The sequence below is a fragment of the Scylla paramamosain genome, chromosome 19 (assembly GCF_035594125.1).
Source record: "Scylla paramamosain isolate STU-SP2022 chromosome 19, ASM3559412v1, whole genome shotgun sequence".
Lineage (NCBI taxonomy): Eukaryota > Metazoa > Arthropoda > Malacostraca > Decapoda > Portunidae > Scylla > Scylla paramamosain.
In genome coordinates, this window is record NC_087169.1 from 18155078 (window position 1) to 18176782 (window position 21705).

General features: G+C 41.8%; 1 protein-coding gene across 2 annotated transcripts; it reads left to right on the forward strand.

The window, feature by feature from the left end:
- Window positions 1–3225: 3225 nt before the first annotated feature.
- On the forward strand, window positions 3226–11500 carry LOC135109825 (uncharacterized). 2 transcript variants are annotated; one of them, XM_064021542.1, is made up of 7 exons: window positions 3226–3504; window positions 4445–5929; window positions 6661–6825; window positions 7436–7564; window positions 7785–7949; window positions 8095–10235; window positions 10721–11500. In XM_064021542.1, exons 1-7 carry the CDS (start codon window positions 3499–3501, stop codon window positions 11001–11003), a joined length of 4374 nt encoding a protein of 1457 aa, XP_063877612.1. In that variant the 5' UTR covers window positions 3226–3498; the 3' UTR covers window positions 11004–11500. The 2 variants fall into 2 exon arrangements, with proteins under 2 accessions (XP_063877612.1, XP_063877613.1); XM_064021543.1 differs by having other exon boundaries at window positions 4448–5929.
- Window positions 11501–21705: the final 10205 nt, after the last annotated feature.

Below are 21705 nucleotides of genomic sequence, written 5' to 3' on the forward strand. Positions count from 1 at the left end.
ACCCAGACAGCCGTAGGTCTATAGTGTTGAAAATGGTCGTTGTGTGTGTGTGTGTGTGTGTGTGTGTGTGTGTGTGTGTGTGTGTGTGTGTTTTCCGCATACTAGTCTATTGTTATTTCCTTATTTCTGTATATGAATGGGACTTTAAGTATGCATTTTTCCATATTTCTATTCACTTTAACAATATATATATATATATATATATATATATATATATATATATATATATATATATATATATATATATATATATATATATATATATATATATATATATATATATATATATATACACACACACACACACACACACACACACACACACACACACACACACACACGTACGGGCTTCATGGCACGTGTCAATGGGATGTAAACAATAATATTCTTAACCCAGGCCTCTCCAATAATGAAAAATAATATACCACAAATCTCATATTTTTTTAATCTATACATGGAAAGTAGATTCTTATATTTCTAAATAGATAAAATGGGAACACGAACTTGAAAATATAATAATTTTTTTTTTCAGGAATTGACACATTTTATCATTTAAATACAAAAATTATAACCCAGATATTTATACCAAATTAACCTAAAAAATCTATAATGCACAAAAAAGAAACATAAATAAACTGCTACAAGAGAAAAACTTGCGTGAAACAGACCAAAATAATAATATGAATAACCCGGCGGTCTCTGTAGAAAGGAGAAGCATAGGGAGGAAGGCAGGCTAAGGCTTTACTGTAGTTCCCCCTGGCTACTGTGTCTTCTCGGGGCGTATCCTGCGTGGTAGTGGCGGCTCTACAGTGCTGGGTAAGTGTCCTGCTTGGGGTACAGTACCACTCGGCCCACTCTTCCCTAGGACACCCAGCCTTCCGTCACTCGCTCCACAACACCCCAGGGGGAAGACAGGGAACACGCTGTCTCTGCTTTGTCATCTTTGTCTCTCTCGGTGCACTAATTTTGGGAGTGAAGGAAGGGCCGAGGGTTTGAGAGGGCACACAGACACACCTTGTTGTGAGTGGAGCAAAGGTGACTCAATTTACATTTTTTTTTTTTTTTACGTGAATTCGGCTTAATTTGACTGGCACTGTCTTTCTGTAAATAGTGAGTTTTTTTTTTCTTAGTTTTCTGCATTTCTAGTTTAGTTTTTTTTTTTTGTATTTAAGGTTAGGATCAATTAACGAGGATAAACTGCAAGAACTATGTAGCACGTTAAATTGAAGCAAATGATATAGCGGAAATAATGACATGTGACTTTGAATGAAGAGATCTATAATGCCCCGTATGTTGCACTTGTCAGACGTCATTTAGAACATGCAAATGAAGTTTGGGCATCTAATTGATCAAAAAAAAAAAAAGAAAAAGTAGAAGCAATAGAAAATGTACAGAGGAGAACAAGTAAGCTGCTACCAACCCTGAGGAACTTGAGTTATGAGGAGTGCCTTCAAAAGTTGGGACTACCAGTGCTGGCATGCAGGATTGTACGAGTTGACATGATTGAGACCAAAGATTCTGACAAGAGTGTATAATCAGGACATGTGTAAAAACATCTTTGTAATAAGGGAAGAAAGGAGAATGAGGGGGCATTCTATGAAACTAGTTAAAGCATGATCAAAGCTAAATGAGAGAAAAAAAATTCCTTCTGTAATCGAGTAGTTAATAATTGGAATGGATTGCCCAAGTAATAGTCTCAGTATGTTTTCAAGTTTGAAGTTAGTGTAGACAAAGCTTGGAACAATCTGGACTTCATTACAAATTACCGAGCTAAAATTCACTACTACAGAAATATATTAGCCAATGCTGCTGTCACCAGTACACACATGAATCCAGCAGAAAGTTCAGAGCTGGATGTACACCCCTAAGGGCCTCTTCTATAAAATGTACAAAATTGTAAGAAACTGTGTTATTCAGTTATAATGTAAATTGAATTAAGGGTAAAAATAGTGCAGCTTAAGAGATAAATTCCCTTAACCCAACATTTTCCCTTTACTTTTATTTATTTATTTTCTTTTTTTAAGATTTCTGGTTACATGATGCCTGGAAGTCCCTATACATCAAGTGAAAGGAGAAATGCTTATATTTTAAAATTGCAACCAAGACTCCAAATAAACACATACACACATATATACATACATATACCAAGGCTGTAAAAATTACAAATCACACAGTTGCCATTGTTATCATTGCTTTGCACCTCAGCAGGGGAGGACGCGGGGCCAACACACACGCTGCTGCAAGGATGACTGGTGGCACTGATGGGGAGGTTGTGCTGAAGGAGGTGGTGAATTGGTGGCATGCTTTGCAGAAAGAGGAGCAGGAGGAGAGGTATGTGTGGGTGTGTGTGTGTTTCAAGTGTTCTTGTATTTGTTTATTTGCATGTGTTTTAAGTGTATTTTATAAGTATTTGCATGTGAGTGTTTAAAGTGTTTGAAATTTGATACTTTGGTTAATAAATTATCGATTTATCTATCTGTGTGTATGTTGGTCAATAAACATTCTCTCTCTCTCTCTCTCTCTCTCTCTCTCTCTCTCTCTCTCTCTCTCTCTCTCTCTCTCTCTCTCTCTCTCTCTCTCTCTCTCTCTCTCTCTCTCTCTCTCTCTCTCTCTCTCTCTCTCTCTCTCTCTCTCTCTGTGTGTGTGTGTGTGTGTGACAGATTATTTATTATTTCATATAAATTATTAAAAGAAAAAATGGAATTTTGTTTCAATACATTAATAGACTTTGCAATACGGAAAAAAAATACAATAAAGATTAGTTGAATTCTGCAAAAATATCCAAAATAATGAAAATGAGGACATTTATCAAAATACTAAGAACACAAGCACACACAGGTTGGTGCAGGAAGCCATCAGGCCTTTGCAAAGCAGTCCCTGTATGAAGCATGCCTGCCTGTTGCCATCTGTCATCTCCATCCATAAACTTGTCTAATCTTTTAAAAACTCCTTATTGATTCAGCACTAACAACCTGATTATTGAGTGTATTCCATTCATCCACCACTTAATTCAATAACCAATTCCTTTTTCTGTTTTTAATCTAACTTTATAAGGAGGAGAAGATAATGACTAAAAGGAAAGAAAAAAAAAAGGTAGATAAATATGAAAAGGAAAAAAAAATGTGTGTATGTGTGTGTGTGTTTGTACTTATGCACTGGTAGCCTAGATAATGCAGGAATGTTGGGCTAGGAAGATAAGATATGTTATCAGATAAAGGTTATGTTAAGGGGCTTTTGAACTGACAGGGTGTGATGGTGGTGGTGGTGGTGATGGTGATTGTGATGCTGGTGGTGGTAGTTTGTGAAACCATAGTGAAGAAAGGAACGAAGAAAGAAAGGGCAGAAATTGAAGGAAGGAAGGGAATTTAAAAAAGGAAGGATAAAAAGTGAAGGAAGATAGGAAGAAAGCATTGAAAATAAAAGGAAGAAAAGTGAAGAATAGAATGAAGGAATGTTGAATGGTGAAGGAAAGAAGGATAAAGAACAAAGTTTAGCATAATGGAGGTAAGGAGCAGTATTATTTATTTAGACAGACAAATAGGTTGATAGAGAGACAGATAAGCAGACAGACAGGCAGACAGATAGATGTGTAGACAAACAGACAGAGATTAAGAGACTAAGGGACTGACAGACAGAAGAAGTACAGGTGGATGAAAGGAGAGACAGAGGAAAGGAAAAAGAAATAGACAGACAAATCAAGAGAGAGAGAGAGAGAGAGAGGTGCAGTTTTTAGTTTTTGTTGTATTTGTTTGTGTATCTATGAAAGGTTTCTGTGCTTTTCGGTGCAGTGTTCCCGCATTTTCAAATTTCCGATAATTCTTTAGGATCCATTTTCTTTCCTCATCTGTCAGGTTGTCTGCCATTATGTGTCACTGTCATGCAAAAATAAGATAAACAGTGTTAGCCTAATTTTGCACCACCTAGTATTGTGTTATCTCTACATTTCCCTCTTTCTGTCTCTCATTCTCTGTCTCTCTATTTGTCTCTTTTTGTTCCTAATTTCCCTATGTAACATCTCATCATTCTTCTTATTCATCATTTTCTCTATATGTCTCTCGTACATCCTTTTTATTCATAATCTTCCTTCCATTTTCATTCATAATTCTCTCAGCACACTCATTCATTATTCTCATTCATCATTTTCCTTGTATAAAATATTGTTACTCTTATGCATGATTCATTTACTTTCCTCATATAAGATCTCATTCATCACTCACATTCATAACTCATAGCCTCACACAGTCTCAGTACACCACCACCAGTCTGTCCATCCATCTTCTTGTCTCAATCGTTCTCAACTTTCTCTCATTCTCTCATTTATAATTCTTTAACATCTCATTCACCATTCTCATTCACAACTACTTCATAAACGCACACAATTTCAGCACAACACCCCACCACTCATCTCAACCCATCCATATCAACCCTGCCATCCTTCCCACAGCAGGAGTCCCACACAGACTACTATGGGAGTCTGGAGTGCCTTCCCTTGGCCCCCTTGAGGAAGAAGCCGCCCCCGTATGCCAGCAGGAGGCAGCAGGAAGCCAGGAGGGGCAGCTACCTGAAGGGTATCCTGTCAAGCAGCACGGGGGACCTCACACAGGCTGGAAACAAGACAAGGGTGGTAAACAAAAGCCCAGGGAAGGATGCGAGGGGGAGGACTAAGGACAGGGGTGATTCCGGCCTTCCCCCGGTGTGTGGAGAGGAGCGTGGTGCCTCAGGGGATGTATCAAGTGCCTCTGGTGATGCCACACATGTCCTTTCACAGCACAGATGTCAGGGAAGTGTGCTGTATGGCTCAGAGGGAAGAAAATGCAGTGACGACACAGATTACCATATCTCAAAGCCAGTGAGAGAAGAATACACAAGGAAATACAGCAATGGAGGCACAGAACAACACCTTAAGAGCACAGAAAACAGCAGAGACTGGCATGCAATAGAGAACAAAGCCACAGAGAAACACAGACACTTGGACCACAAAATGCAAAGGGAGAGAGAGAGAGCAGAAGAACAAAACATAGAAAAGAAAGGTAGAGAGAGACAAAGAGACACAGGCTTGAGAACTGAAAGGGGAAGAAGCAGATTAGACAGAGAAGGCACAGGGAACAAAGCTACAGAGAGACACAGGAATCAAAGAGGGAAAGAGGCAACAGAGAACAGAGATAGAGAGAAGTATAGAGACTTAAATTCTAGAGAGAGAGAGACACCAGAACAAGACAACAAAACCACAGACACACACACAAACACAAACCCCAAATTTACGAGGGAGAGAGCGAAATCCGAAGGGAACCTCTCCGACTCAGAATCGCTGGAGAGAGAGGGGACGCAAATGAACACCAACAGTCTAAAGAACTACCGTCAACTGGCAGCCATTCCTGACCACACCTTTGTTAAGTGGTCCCGTAGTAAGAGCCTCGACGACGTGACACTTAATGATGGTGTAGATGGTGATGAGGGGAGGTGCCACGTGTCATCAAGTGGTAAGGTGGAGTATAGGAAGGTGGATGTTTGTGAATATAGTGACGATGGGATGAAGGTTAGGCCAGCATTGTCTGTAGGGAAGGAAGGGGGTGTAGATAGGAGAGGCCATGCTTGGTCTGTAGGTAAAATGGATGTAGATGCCAGGAATGGTGGAAATGGAAGGAGTTATGCATCATTATCTAGTGTGGGTAAGGGAATGGGTGTAGATGGGAAAAACTACCCATCATCATCTATTGTAGCCAAGAAAGTGGATGTAAATGGAAGAAATTGTGCATTGTCAGTGGATAAGGTGGATGTAGATGGGAGGAGTGGCCCATCTTTAGTGGAGAAGGTGGATTATAGAAAGGTGAGCGTCTATGCTGAGGAGAAGCCACACTCAACCACATCCTCGCCCACCTCCTTGTCTTCCCCGTTGTCATCTGTGACATATTCCCCCAAAGATAATGAGGTAAGGATGAGTATAGATTGTTTTATTATTATTGTTTTTGCCCTATTTATTTATGTGTGTGTGTGTGTGTGTGTGTGTGTTTAGATATAGATTTGTATTTTTATAGTTTTATTTTATTTTATTCATTTTATTTATGTGTGTGTGTGTGTGTGTGTGTGTGTGTGTGTGTGTGTGTGTTAATTTTGTGATGTGAAGATAACTAGTATTTCTGATTATTTTTTGCTTATTCTTTTATTCATTTATGCATATTTCATGTTTTTATCCATTTCAGTTTGTCAATCTTCTATTTTGTCTTGTGTTCCTCTACTTCTCTTTCTTCTGTGTTTTTTCCTTCTCTTTTTTCTTACACTTCTGTGTCTCAGGTTCCTTCCATTTCTCTTCTTTTTCTTTCATTTCAATCAAGTCTTCCTTCTCTCCATTCTCTTCTACTGTATTTCCAGTCTTTTTTCTTTTCCCCTCTCCTACTTCAAGTCATCTGTCGTGTTTCTCTTCCACCTCAATCGATCTTCTCTATTTCTCTTCTTCCTCTTGTATTTGTGATCTTACTTCAAAACCATTCTTGATCCATCTCTTCCTTTCTTTCTTCCATCTTTCCTTTCTTGCTCCCTTCCTTTTCTCAGATATTTCAACAGTTCCTTCCTTGCTTCCTTCTTTCCTTCCTTTCTTCCTTCCTTCCTTCAACCCTCCATTATCATCACTACATCACTGACTTCCTCTTCTTTGCCACTCAGGAGGGGGCCAAGGTGGCTGCCATCACTGACGAAGAGGCAGGGGTGTTCGTGGCCACCCCAATCTTCCTGGAGGGTGGTTCTTCCTCTTCTTCTGCCTCCCCATCCCCCTCCCCCTCACCACCCCCGTTGTTACTGCAGGGAAGTGACGTCTCGAGAAATAAATTGGTGAGCGTAGATGTTAATGTTTTGTTAATTTTTTTCTTTTTTCCTTTTTTTCTGTCTTGTAAGTTTTACATTTGTTTCCTTTTATCTTTCTTTTCTTTCTTTTTTATTTTCTGTCCATTATTTCTTTTCTTTTTTTTTTCTTTGCTTCTTTCCAGTCTGATAGGTTTCTCATTTGTTTCTTTCCTTTTCTTTTTTTCTTTTCCTTCTTTCTTTCTTTCTCTTTTTCTTTGTTTCTTTCCAGTCCAGTAGATTTCTCATGTGTTTCTTTCCTTCTTTTCCTTTTCTTTCTTTCATTATTTTTAGTAATAGGTTTTACATTTGTTCCTTTCTTTCTTTTCCTTCCTTTTCTTTAATTTTCTTTTATTTTTTCATTGATAACCAAAATAACATCTCGCTGTTTGAAAATGTTTTTGTCCTGTAGCTTTCATTTGAGTTAGTTTTTCTTTCTTTATTATTTTTTTCACTCCTTTTCATTATCTCTTCCTTTTTATTATCTTTACTTACATTGGGTTCTTTTTTTTTTGCATCTTTATCGTACTTGCTTACTCAGAAACATTATATTGTAGTAAAGAAGTAAGAACAAACAAGTAACATACCCCTTCTCCTGCAGGACTCCACAGACACAAAGGGCAGGGAGGAGGAGGAGGAGGGTAAGGCTGCTCTGTCCACCCTGCGGCGTGAGATCCTTCATCTGACACGCCTGAAGGAAGAGATAGAGCAAAACCTTCTCAGGAGCCAGGTGGGGGGATGAGAGAGAGAGAGAGAGAGAGAGAAAGAGAATGTAGTGAAGAAAAAGAGCTGAGAAAAGGAAACAAAGAGAAAGAGATTGTAGTCAAGGGAAGAACAGAGAGAGAGAGAGAGAGAGGAGATTAAGAGAAGTAGAGAAAGAGAGAGAGAATTAGTGTGATTCTTTCTTCACTTTGTCCCTTTCACTATTAACACTCCTGTTTCTTCTGCAGTCAGTGTTGAAAAAGGAGGTAACAGGGCTGCGGCAGGAGCATGGGGCATTGGCAGCAACAGTGGAGGAGCGGGAGAGGCAACTACACTCCCAGCAGGCCGAGATACAAGACCTGAAGGGCACCATTAAACAGTTGCAGGCCCTTGTGTTCACCAGTGACACAGAGGTGAGGGAGGGGCAGGGAGGAGGTGGTGTAGTGAGGTAGGGAGGGGTGGTGGGGACAGGTGTTGGTGCTGAGGTGAGGGACAGTGAGAGGGGTCGCCATCATTTGCCTGTCTCTGTCTGTGTGTCTGACTCTCCCCTCCCCCCAGACACGGCTGCAGCGGCAGGCCAGTGACCTGCAAGAGCTGCTACGGGAGGAGAAGCGGCACCACCTGGAGGAGACCACACAGCTGCGGCGGGAGGTGAAGCTGCTCTCCTCACAGTTGCGAGAGAAGGACCACCAGCTGGAGAAGTACCGGTCCTCCCCCTCCCTGGCCTCCTGGAGTGGGGATGGGGTGATGGGGCGGCCGACAAAGGAGTGGAAGACCTCGCTGCCTGATGTGAGGGGAGGGAAGGAGGTGCTGGCACTTGGGGCGCCCGTGGCGGAGAGACGGAAGTCCTTCTCTGGTGTGAGTGATTCCTCAGGGGATGGCCCTGCCTCCTGGGCAGGGTCCCTCGAACACAGCACAGCTCGGAGCTCAGATGATGTGTTTGAGGCATCCTACATTGCTCCTGTGAGGTCTTACACATCAGCAGAGTCATGTAGGATATCTGAGAGGCCCCAAGTGGCTCCTGGGAGGTCTAACATATCAGTGAAGTCCTCTAGGATCTCTGAACAACCCCCCACAGATGCATCAATGTCAAAACACACACCTGTAGGATCGGACATGATAGTAAGATCTTCCAGGAAGTCTGAGAGGTCCCCTACAGGTCCCTCAAGGTCACATCTGCTGTCTTTGAGAGACACCATGCCAGGAGACACTCAGTCAGGGGATGAGCAAGGCAGGGGGCTGGTGAAGACAACATTGTATGTAGAACTTCATGATTACAGCAAGTCTGGGGCTGTGAAGGAAGTGCCAAGAGGGAGCCACAGGTCAGGAAGTGATGACAGCCCCTCCTCTGAGACCCCAGGCCATATCAAAACAAGAGGACACACAGAAGAGGGACAGAGAGGGAAGTATTTGTCAAGAGGGGGCTTAGAAGAGGACCAAAGGGAGAAATATAGATCAGATGATAACAGACCTTTCTCTAAGATCCCAGCCTCTGTCAAGACAAGAGGAGGCTCAGAAATGAGACCATCTGACCGTACGAGAGCAGATGTCCACAACAAATTCCCAACCAAAACTCAGCCTGTAGTCACCAAGCCATCCCAACCATCCACTGTATCACTACGCCCCTCCAGACCCTCCGCTTCTCCACCCTCACCACCTCAGGTCACCAGGGAGGCAGGGGGCAATCTCACCAGCCCTGCCAGACAGGAGCCTCCCATATCCAGGGTCTCAGGGGCTCAGGACTCCAGACCTAAGCAGAAGGCTCTAGAGGACACTTCGGAGGGCCTGGGTAGCTCCTGGCAAGACCCTAGAGGCAGCAGAGGTGTGGTGAGTGTGAGGACCTCCTGGATGTACAAGCCTGTCACTGGAGAAGCAACAGGAAGGGGAGGAGGAGGAGGAGGAGGAAGAGGAGGAGCATCAGGAGGAAAGAGAGATGTGGATGTGTTTAGAGGAGAAAAGAAAGGTGTGGATGCTTGTAGAGAAGAGAGAGCTGGTGCACAGTCAGGAGTGAGTGTTGGTGAGGCAGGGAGAGGCACACCAGGCACCTCTTACATCAGTGCCACCCTCCAGTGCCTCTTCACAGTGCCACTGCTCCGTGAATTCTTCAGGGGTGAGTTTTGGCAGCTCAGGGTGCAGAGTGAGGTGGTGCAGGCTGTGGCTGACACATTCCTGGCCATGGAGAGTGGCACTGGTGAGGGGAGGGCTGTAGGGCGCCTGCATGAGGCTGTGGGACGGCGGGACAAGGTGTTCAGGCTGCATCAGGATCCCCCTGCTGCTGACCTGCTGTCCTCCCTCTTGGCATGGCTGCATCATGACCTGGAGCTTCAGGCACACCCACAAATGTCCTCGGTGGTGTCCCGGCTCTTCCACGGCCTGAGGGAATCCCTCATTGTGTGCCCCCGCCAGGGCATCCTGTCCTCAGCGCTGGAGTCCTTCAACTTTGTCACCCTATCCGTGCCAGGGGAGGGCGCCTGGAGCCTGCAGGAACTGCTGGGGCAGAGGTTCAGGCCACAGGACATGGCCTGGGAGTGCCAGCCATGTCGGGGACGGCACCCGTGCTCCCACAAGATCCACATGCTGCGGCCACCCCAGGTGCTGGTGCTGTTCTTGCGGTCCCCTCCTGATGTGGCAACCAGGGTGCTCTTCCCTGATGCTGGCCTCTCCCTCGCCCTGCACCACCAGGACACCGCCGCTGCAAGGTGACTGGTGGGGGGAGAATGTGTGTTATAGTGGTGGTGGTGGTGGTGTTGGTGATGGTGTGCTGAGGAAGGTGTGTGGTATGAGGTGATGTGCTGAGGAGGGTGTGTGGTGTGTGGTGATGTGCTGAGGAGGGTGTGTGGTGGTGGTGGTGGTGGTGTGCCAATAGGCAGACTCAACATTTTCACAAAGTTTTGATTTCTTTCACTATTGTGGTCCCTTTAACAAATGTTTTTCACTAACTAACACCTCACCTGTTCTCTCCTCCAGTACGTATCCAGGCTCAGATAAGGCCCCCAAGCTTCCTTATCACTTGGCACTAACAGACTGCCTTATTACTGAGTCTTTTCCCTCCCACAATAATTTGTGTGTTATTATGTGTGTTATTATAACAAGGATCTCTCCCTCTGACACACTTAAAAGTCCTTCTCCGTACTACACTAAAAATCCTCCTCCCTTCCTACTACCTTTCCTTCTCCCCCTGCAGGTCTCCAGAGTACCAGCTGGTGGGCGTGGTGAACCGGCAGGGTGGTGAGGGCAGTAGTCTGTACTCAGCTTACTGCAGGAGGCTGGAGGATGGCCACTGGGGGCTGTGGAGGGAGGGGCAGGTGGCGGCCGTATCCAGAAAGGAGGTCTTGTCCAAGAAAGGTGCCCATCTGCTGTTCTACCTCCAGTGCCAGCAGGATAAGGGCCAGAGCGCCACACATAGGGCCACACGAGGACAGGTGATGGGGACTAGGAGGGCTGTTGGCTTGAGTACCTGTGTGTAGATGTGCATTGCTTCTTGTTGACTCCTTCAGTACTGTTTGAGATGTTTCCTTTAGCACAAACCACTCTGAGCCACTTTTTACATGTTCCACACTTACCCCTTAGCATTACACAGAATAACTTACTCTTTTCTTTCTCATAGGAGCATATAACCTACTCTTTTTCTTTCTCGTAGATGCTCCAAAAGATTTACGACGGCGCCGCATCACAGTGAAAGAGCTAAGTGTACATTGATTAGTGGTAGGATCTTATTAATCTCTAATTGGCCAAACCATATGAATGCTTTTTATGGCCTAGAACAATTTAATTAGTAATGGGGATTAATGTGATTACCTTTATTACCAACAGCATTTTACCAGGCTTCATCTATCTGCCATACTAATTGGTCTAAGGTCCTGGAGTGTCTGTAGAGGGAGGGGAGGAGGAATAGGAGAGGTTATGGGTGTAAGAGGAAGGAGAGCACAGATGGGAAGTTATAGAAGAAGGGGGGGAAGAGAAAGGAGGGAAGGGGGGCGAGCTATGAAGGGTAAGCGGGGAAACTTAAAAAAAAATAAACCTTTCCTTTCATCTGTATTAATAAAACATATCAAGAAGCAATGCGTATTCTTCATTTTACCTCGAAGACTCCCCAGAGAACAATCACTGTATTCATGCAAAAGTAAAAATAAAGGAAGAACCACACTAAAATTCCATATATTTAGGTCTTTAGGACTTAACACAGTCTAAATCAGTCAATACAGGCTAGTCCTGAGACCACGTTTGGAGCAAGGATTGGGGGGGGGTAAGAGGATGAGGTGACTGGGGTTGGAGTGCCTGCTTTCCAAACCAGAAATTTGTCATCTCACTGCAAAACCATCTGCGGACTTTATGCTGTTAATACACAATTGTTATTCACGGGTCCGTACGCCATAGTGGAGCGTGGGAACCAGCTAAGGTCCACGTATTCCACCTTTTATTTTTTTTATTTTATTTTATTTTTTTTTTTGTCACGGTATTCTGGACCTGTGTGGGCTTCCTTGATCCTTCACACAATTCCTGGTCTTTCATTTCCTTGTTTTCTTCGTTAATTCACTAAAATAACGGATTATTTGCATGTAATCGGCGTCTCTTCCAGCAAGAGAAAATGTTTTGGAACAGTTTTCATTTTAGGCCATTATGGGTATTATTGTATATATTTTTTACCCATTATTGTTTAACGTGAGTCTTAATATTAAAAGAAAATCAAGGCCTGAATACAAGTTCAAACTAAACTGTATAAACCCTTGAGTTCTACAACAGCTAAAGCCTCGGTGCTCTTTTGTCAATAGCTACTTGAAATCGGCAAAAGACAGCGTCACTTATTGCTAACGGGCCTGAGACGGAACAGAGGTGGAGATAAACGTGTAATGTATTTAAAGCAATAATGACGGGGAGTGTAGGCGAAACGATGCGAATATCAGACAAGGTGGCGTCCAGAGTGCTAAACCTTCCGCTGGGTGAGTGATGAGTGCATTAAGAAGACAGTAGTAGTGAGATAAGCACATGTGTTACTGTTTATCAAGTGAAGAATTGAGTTTGCTTATTCGTGAGTTTTCATCATTGTTCATCATTGTTCCTTTAGGCTACAAAAAATGTTCATGAGATTATTGTTATTATTGTTATTATTATTTCCATTCTCTCTCTCTCTCTCTCTCTCTCTCTCTCTCTCTCTCTCTCTCTCTCTCTCTCTCTCTCTCTCTCTCTGCAATTAGTAATTATTTTCTTCCAAGTTTGCAGAATGTTGAATCATAAAAAGCAGAATATTGATATAAATAGTATATATCAATCGATAAAGTATGTCTTTTTTTGTCTTAATTTGTTTTAAAAATGATATATATATATATATATATATATATATATATATATATATATATATATATATATATATATATATATATATATATATATATTTCACTTTTAAAACAAATTAAGACAAAGAAACACTTTTTTGATTGATATATACATTTTATATCAATATTTTGCTTTTTGTGATTCAACATTCTGCAAACCTGGAAGAAAATAATTATTAATAAAAAAAACTTGTGATTTTATTTTACAAGTCCATCCTTAATTAGAAAAGTGCAGAAAAAATTACTTCTCAAAATTTTTATCTAGTTACAGGAACATATTCCTTACGTAAATATGAACCATTGTACGTATGTAAAATATTCTTCTGAGTGCTTATGAGTGGTGAGTGGATAATAAACATTTTAGTTTTATAACCAGTACTTTTTTTTTTTCCTCCTTCAACAATCTCCCTGCCCCTTCCCCACCTACGCGTCATACACTCCTTAGTGAAAGGGAAAGGGAGGTAATGGGTAAAGAGGGGGAAGTGAGGCGCTAGGGAGGTGGGGGACGGTGATGATGGGAGGTTGTTGGTGGAGATGAAGAGGATAGATGAGAGATGAGAGGCGATGATTGGTTAAAAGATGTGTGGTTACCTGCTGGTGGTGAAGGGAATGGTCGAGAGATGAATGGAGGACTCAGTGTGTGTGCATAGGTATGTATGAGAGAGAGAGAGAGAGAGAGAGAGAGAGAGAGAGAGAGAGAGAGAGAGAGAGAGAGAGAGATGTAAACCTTACTATTTTTACTTCCACAAGCGGTTATCAAGTAAGGGGACCTGGTTAACCCCATGACTAGTTACCCAGATTGTATCAGTCACCTTCCATTAGTCTGCTCAAAAGAAAACGGGATGTCCTACCACGGTCCCTTCCTAACTGAGCAGACGCATCAATTACATTCACAAGGCATTAAAACCCCTGGATTCTTAGCAGAGGCTTGGGTTGTTGAGTTTATAATTGACTTTACCAACCGCCAGATTAGCTTCTATACTTGCCTTACTTAAGCATTCACGTCAGCTCGCCTGCCTCGTGCACTGTACCTGCGGGTCTGCCTTTCATTCGTCTCCACCTGTTCATTATGGCTGCCATGAGTTGCACATGCGCGGCCCTGGGCTGTGTGTGTGTGTGCGTGCGGCAGATATTTTAGGTCCCGAAATCGGACTTGTTTGTCGGCGATTTCTCATCTTCATCTCTTTGCAATTCAAGTGTAGCAAGTTTGAGATTCTTCCCCTCCTCGTCTGCTTCAAGTAATTGCCAAGTCACTCGAAAATTTATGGTGTGCTTTGTGATGTGAATAATTTTTCCCTCCTTCCCGACAACTTTTGGTGGACGCGGCTCAGGGAAGGAATTTTTGATCGAGCAATTTGCCAAAATGTGTACTATATATATATATATATATATATATATATATATATATATATATATATATATATATATATATATATATATATATATATATATATATATATATATATATATATATATATTCTCTTACTTCCACCGGCGCAATACTTCATTTCCTTCCACTTGGTATCTACTTTGCTAATACATAAGTTTCCCCTTATTTCGGACAGTTTTCCTTTATACTATTTGTCCCCTCATCGCCATCTCCCATTTTCTATATCAGCATCTCATTGGCAGCCTTTTATTTTTCATTGCATTATTTCTATCTCCCAGTGCTCATTCCAAACCATCCACCATTCTCTCTCTCTCTTTCTCTCTCTCTCTCTCTCTCTCTCTCTCTCTCTCTCTCTCTCTCTCTCTCTCTCTCTCTCTCTCTCTCTCTCTCTCTCTCTCTCTCTCCACTAAGAGAAAGCTTGTCCCCACGGAGTCTAGCTGTACAAGAAGGATTAGAGGCACCGTGCTGGAGGAAGAGGCTCTTAAATTTGGTTTGCTATTCAGTTTCCCTGGAATTATCTTAAATTTACTTATAATTTTCTGATATGAAAAAATAATTAAATCTTTAAGGAAATTGAAAAAAAAAAAGATACAACTAACAAAAATGACCTTACTGGGTTGATTTCAAGAACTTTAGTGTGTGTGTGTGTGTGTGTGTGTGTGTGTGTAGTAGTAGTAGTAGTAGTTTAAAATATGCACGTTCTATTTGTCTAGTCCCTTTGTGTTTCTTTGTTCAGGGCGGCACGGCGATAAGTGTTACTACAAATAAAAATGATTCTGCCATGTTTTATGAGGATGATCTGTCAGTGGGGGAGAAATATTGCAGCCTTCTTGATAGACTTGTTTATTTTGTTCGCTCTTGCCCTTGACGTGTTTTCTGCTTTGTTTTGAGTCTCCAGGGAATAATGTGGTCGTATTTTTATATTTCAGTCTCAGAATGGAAGGGGATCAAGGGTTAGAATGTTAGCAGGAAGAAAGAAAGAGAGAAAAAAAAAAAGATCGCACACGTGACTGTGATAGATTGAAGTCTTTTATTGATTTATTTACTTATTTATTTATTTATTTTTTTTTTTTTGTCAGTTTGACTGAGACATTTGTGTGTTGCTACTGTTAACAACAACAACAACAACAAAATAACACTAACAATGAAAGCAGCAGCAGCAACAAAACTCATATTTACATTTTACTTTCCTCACTCTTTCGACATATTACACACACACACACACACACACACACACACACACACACACACACACATACAAAGATAATCATAACTATACACCAAACACTGAGAGCCCTAACAAAAGTACCAGAACAATTCTGTGTGTGTGTGTGTGTGTGTGTGTGTGTGTGTGTGTGTGTTTGTCTGTCTGTCTGTCTGTCTAAGCACTGCCTCACACCACATAAACCTTCCCCTGTTACTCCCATCACCCATTCCTTAAACCCGCTTCTTAATTCCTTACAAACCTCATCAGGGAACAAACTGAAGGATCATACAACAATCCATCTTAGCCTCAGGTAACATGTATCTCATTAAAGGAGCCTTACCTGTGTTTACCTGGATTATCTACACCTGTGGCTCGCGTAATTAGCAGGTGTTACCATTGATGGTATTACCTGGGCGGCCTTTGATTGCTTAAGCGTGGGTAGTTCCCTCATTACTCACGGCAATTAACGCTAAGGGGAAAAAATATTGTTTAGTTAAGTGGTCCGTGTTTATGTGAAGTGATGAAAAGAGATAAGGCGAGAGAGGGAGAGAGAGAAGGGGGGGAAGGGGTAGAAGAATGCAGTATTGATTTGATGAATGTGGTGCTGACTATTGGGTGGTAGTGGTGGTGGTGGTGGTGGTGGTGAGGAGGAGGACGATAATAATGGTAGTGATGAAGAGAAGGAGGAAAATGATGGTAATGATTGTGATGTTGAAAATGATGATAATGACGACGATTGAGATGATAGTACTGATAATGATGCTGATGATTTGCTCGTAATAGTGATGATTCTAACTCGTGGTGATAATGATAATGATGATGATAATGACATGAGTAAGTCCAATAACGCACACACACACACACACACACACACACACACACACACACACACACACACACACACACACACACACACACGCACATTTAGAAAAGAAGAGCAACTTTTTTTCGCCCACAGGTGCGCTGCTCACCTGCATATAGTGGATCATATACCTGTATAATTAATTGGATTGCCTATCAACTTGACACCAAACATCATATGACAGACAGGAGTCCAGGTGGGCGGGGTGGGTGGGGACGTCAGACTGATGGACACGGGCGGGGCTAAAGTGGAACATGAGTGCAGGTGATGTGGATGCTTGGGGTGGAGTGCGTGGCGTGGAGTGGATGTTTGAGGTAGATGAGAGTATTGAAGGAGATGTGCTGCATATATGACAGGTGGGTGTGGTGGTGGTGGAGGTGGTGGAATGTTGTGTGTGGTGGGTGGGTGTGCATGGAAGGGTATGGAAGATAGGTGGGTGTGGTGGTGGTGGTGGTGGTGGTGGTGGACTGCTGGGGGAGGTGTGCAAAGATAGAGTAAGGAAGACAAGTAGGGAGTATTGTGCATAGGGAAAAACATAGCTAGGAAACATTTACTTTATTGCAGTTTTGGGAATAAATATATATTCTATTGTATTATGTTGTATATTTTGAAAGATATGCGAGAAAACACTTTACTTCGCTTAGTAGAAAAGCACGACAAAGAAACATTTATTCTATTGCAGTTTCTGGAAAAATATATGAAAAGAAAACTCATATTCTATGTATTGTATTCTGTTGGCCTTCTCGGAAAGATATACATGGAAAAGGTTTACGAGCACCTCATTGCACTTCATAGAAAGAAAAATTGTATGATGAATAACACTTGCAACTGTATTTTGTAATGGAAAAAATATGAAGAACAGTAATTCGTAACAACACCAACAACAACAACAATAACGGCAATCAGAAGTGCACCAAACGATGAATATAAAAAAAAACAAAAAAAAAAAAGCTTAGACTATCAATACACTAAACATCATGAAAATAAAACAAAATAAAATAGAAAAAACAGGTACCGGAAAGAAAACAAATATGAAAAGAAAACAAACAAAAAAAAAAGAAAGAAAACCGAGAGAAGAACAATGCACTGAACACCATATAAAGAAAAGACAGGAAATTTCACTCAGGATAAACTCTTACTCCAAAAATCATAGACGACACACAAGAGATCAGTGGGATGAAGAAAACCAGGAAAATACAAGAATAATAAAAAAGGTATACAGGAAAAACAAAGTAGGAAAAAAGGATACTATGGCTGAAGAAGTAATGGGCGTGGCGACGGAAGGGCGTGGCGAAGAGAGAGAGAGAGAGAGAGAGAGGGAGAGAGAGAGAGAGAGAGCGTCCTCGGTTCTACTCTGAATTAGGGAGTAGGAAAAAAAAAAATCTGAAGTATAATGATGCAAGAAGTTAACTGGCAGCATTCCAGATCTAGTTCCTCAGAAGAAGAAGAAGAAGAAGAAGAAGAAGAAGAAGAAGAAAGAAAACAGAAGGAGGACGAGGAGGAAGAAGGAAAAGAAGAAGGAAAGAAGAAAAGGGTAAGAAAAAGGAGAAGAATAGGGAAAGTAGAAAAAAAGAAAAGAGGAAAAGAGGAAGAACAGAAGGAAAAGGAAGAAGAACAGAAGGATAAAGTGACGGAAGATGAGGAAATAGAAAATGAATAAGGACACTAAAAGATGAGGAAGATAGGAAGGATAAAATCAAGGAAGAGAAAACTGAAAAGAGAGAAGAGATAAAACCGGAGGAAGAGAAGGAAAAAACGACAAGAAAAGAAGGGAAAGAACTGGGATAAAAAAAAGAAACAGTAGAAATGGAAAAAAAAGAAAAAAAAGAAAAAAAAAGAAAAATATACACAAAGGAAAAAAATGGAGAGGAAGAGGGGGACTTACCTATTCCTCCCCACAATTTCCCCCATTTTTTCCCCATTCCTCCTCATCCTCATCCCCATTACTGAATTCATATATGATTTAAAGAGTTTATTCACTTTATTTTGCATCTCTCTCTCTCTCTCTCTCTCTCTCTCTCTCTCTCTCTCTCTCTCTCTCTCTCTCTCTTACATACATTAACATCCGGGTGCATCCCAAAAAAGGTTGAAATTGAATGAATAAAATGAATTGAAGAAAATATGGATAGATAAATGAATGAACGAATGAATGGATGGAAGAGAGAGAGAGAGAGAGAGAGAGAGAGAGAGAGAGAGAGAGAGAGAGAGAGAGAGAGAGAGAGAGAGAGAGAGAATGGCCGTTCATTCATCTGAGGCAGGACTGGAAATACAGGCCAATGGAGCACGTGACGTAACTGGATCAGCCAATCACAGGGCAGGAATAAATGCAGTCTTTCGTGATTGGCTACTTGAAGGACTTGAACTGGCCAATGAGAGACGCTGGCATTTCGTTCAAGGTGAAGAGACGAGAGAGAGAGAGAGAGAGAGAGAGAGAGAGAGAGAGAGAGAGAGAGAGAGAGAGAGAGAGAGAGAGAGAGAGAGAGAGAGAGAGAGTACACAAATTCAAAATACATAGAGAACAGTTGAGTTGTTGGACAAAAAAAAATGATCTGCGTGCAAATTAGGTTAAAATTGAAGGCATTCCAAGGAGGAGGAGTAGGAAGAAGAAGAAGGAAGGAGAAGGAGGAGAAGTGGTGGAAGGAGAAACATAAAAGAACATAAAAGAGGAACAAACACCAGCAGAGCTATTGAATCTCACGAGGCTGTTTGGAGGAACTGTACTAATAAGATCCAGTGAGAGAAATATAATAAGCGAAAGAGGAGGAGGAGGAGGAGGAGGAGGAGGAAATGATGGAAATAAGAGCTGGCGGAAGGGATAACAAGTGATAGAGAGTAAGAACAATGAAAGGAAATAAACATAAATGAAAACAAAATGGTATGAAGAGAAACTGGAGAATTGGCTAGGATAAAAAGAAAATGGGAAACTAAAAGACAGGTAGAGCTAGTATAGAAAAAAAAGGGAAGAAAAAAGAGGGGGGTGTAGGTAAAGGGTGTAAGAAAGGGTTAGTTTACAAGAGGGGAGGAGGTGGATGGGCGTGGAGAGGTTAGCGAAGGAGACCAACTGCCCTTGAGCGTCTGAGATCTTTTGACCACCACCACCACTACTACTACTACCACCACGACCACCGCCACCACCACCACTACCACCACCACCGCCGCTGCCACTATTCAGGGCCACTCACTAAGGATTATTCTGCTCGCGCCCAAAGTTACGCAGCGGTACGCACTGAGTGGCGAGTACACAGATAGATAGAGCGAGTACAAGACAAGAAAATGATGCGTAGAAAATGGAGGAGAAAGGTGCGAGGAGAGGGAGAAAAAATGGAGGTATTAGAGAGGAGTGAATGAAAGATATAGGAAAAAAAAATAGGAGAGTTTTGAGAGAGAGAGGAATATTGAAAGAGAAGAGAGCGAGAGAGAGAGGAGAGAGAGAGAAAGAGGAATGTTTTAACGAAAAGTAATTCAGAAAACACACGGGGATAGAAGTAGAAAGTATTAAAATTATTAATAAATGATTAAAAAATTCGTAAGTTGGAAGGTAACGTGAATAAATTTATGAACAGAAATTACAGATAATAGCAAAACTGATAATGAATTGCGTAGTCTCATACTATAGTTTTATTTTTCATTTATTTATTTATTTTAATTTGCAGTGATTGCTTATTTTTTTATTTCTATTTATTTACCGTATTTATTTATTTATTTGTTTATTTATTTATGTATTTGTGTGTGTTGTGTGTGTGTGTGTGTGTGTGTGTGTGTGTGTGTGTGTGTGTTCCTTGTTTGTAGTTACTCCTATCTTTCATCTCTCCCCATCAACATTCCCTACCCCCAATCTCTTCTTCTTCCTCCTTCTCCTCCTCCTCCTCCCTCCTCCCTCCTCCTCCTCCTCCTCCTCCTCCTCATCTTCCTCCTCCTCCTCCTCCTCCTCCTCCTCCTCCTCCTGTTTCCAAGAACCACTTCCTGAATCTTTTATATTTATTCTCTACTCATCTTTTCTTTAGTCCTGTTTTTACCTGCCTCTTCCTTTTCTCCTCTTTCTCCCTCTCTCTCTTTCCCTCTTCCTCTCCCTCTCCTCCCCCCTCCTCTCATCAGAGGTCACAGCAAGCAGGCAACCCGCGCAAGCTTGAAAGGTTCATGACACGCGCGATTATTTTTTTACTCTCTCTCTCTCTCTCTCTCTCTCTCTCTCATCTCTCTCTCTCTCTCTCTCTCTCTCTCTCTCTCCCCAGCGTGATGTAAATGTTTCATTTGCTTTTTGTACGTAACGATTATAACGTGATTTGTTATATTAGCTTAAAGAGGAGAGAGAGAGAGAGAGAGAGAGAGAGAGAGAGAGAGAGAGAGAGAGAGAGAGAGAGAGAGAGAGAGAGAGGGAGAGAGAGGAGTAGTGTATCTCCTTTGTAACAGGAAAACACGAATATAACACAACACTAACTTACATTTACAGTCTAACACACATTTTTGCATCCCAGATACTCACAAATACATAACTTAGAGTCTAAATCAATTTCAAGGCTTCATTCATATTTACCTACGTGTCATCTTAGCATCACAAGCTTTCCATACATAACAAACTCACGTAGCTGAATACCATTAATAAGTTTACGTACAGGTTAAGTTTACCTACTGACTAAGCATCACACAGGGGGCTATTTTTTTAGAGGCTTACATGACATGACGCCACCGCCTGCCCAGCTTAGCATTTATACACACATTACCATACAAAGCTGCTATGAATTTCAACACAGGCCAATCCACATTTCAACGGGGGCTAATGTGCCTGTGTGTGTGTGTGTGTGTGTGTGTGTGTGTGTGTGTGTGTGTGTGTGAAAAATTTGCAATCCATCACCGAAATGCAATGAGAGAGAGATAGAGATAGAGAGAGAGAGAGAGAGAGAGAGAGAGAGAGAGAGAGAGAGAGAGAGAGAGAGAGAGAGAGGTTGTTACTATAGCTACTATCATTACTACTGCTGTCACTACTACTACTACTACTACTACTACTACTACTAGACATAGACATTTATTCATGGTCTGATTACAATGACAGAAATAAAGTTAAGTATTACTACTACTACTACTACTACTACCTCTACTACTACTACTACTACTACTACTACTACTACTACTACTACTACTACTACTACTACTCGCTCACTGGAGACATCAGCTTCATCTACAACACTAATCCAGATGAAGCACCTCTGCTCTCTCACTTGGCCGGAGGTTATCTCTCTCTCTCTCTCTCTCTCTCTCTCTCTCTCTCTCTCTCTCTCTCTCTCTCTCTCTCTCTCTCTCACAAAGGTCCCTAAGCGAGGCGGAACGTACAGGGATAAATAATTACATACAGGGAACAAAAAAATGAGGGTCATAAAGC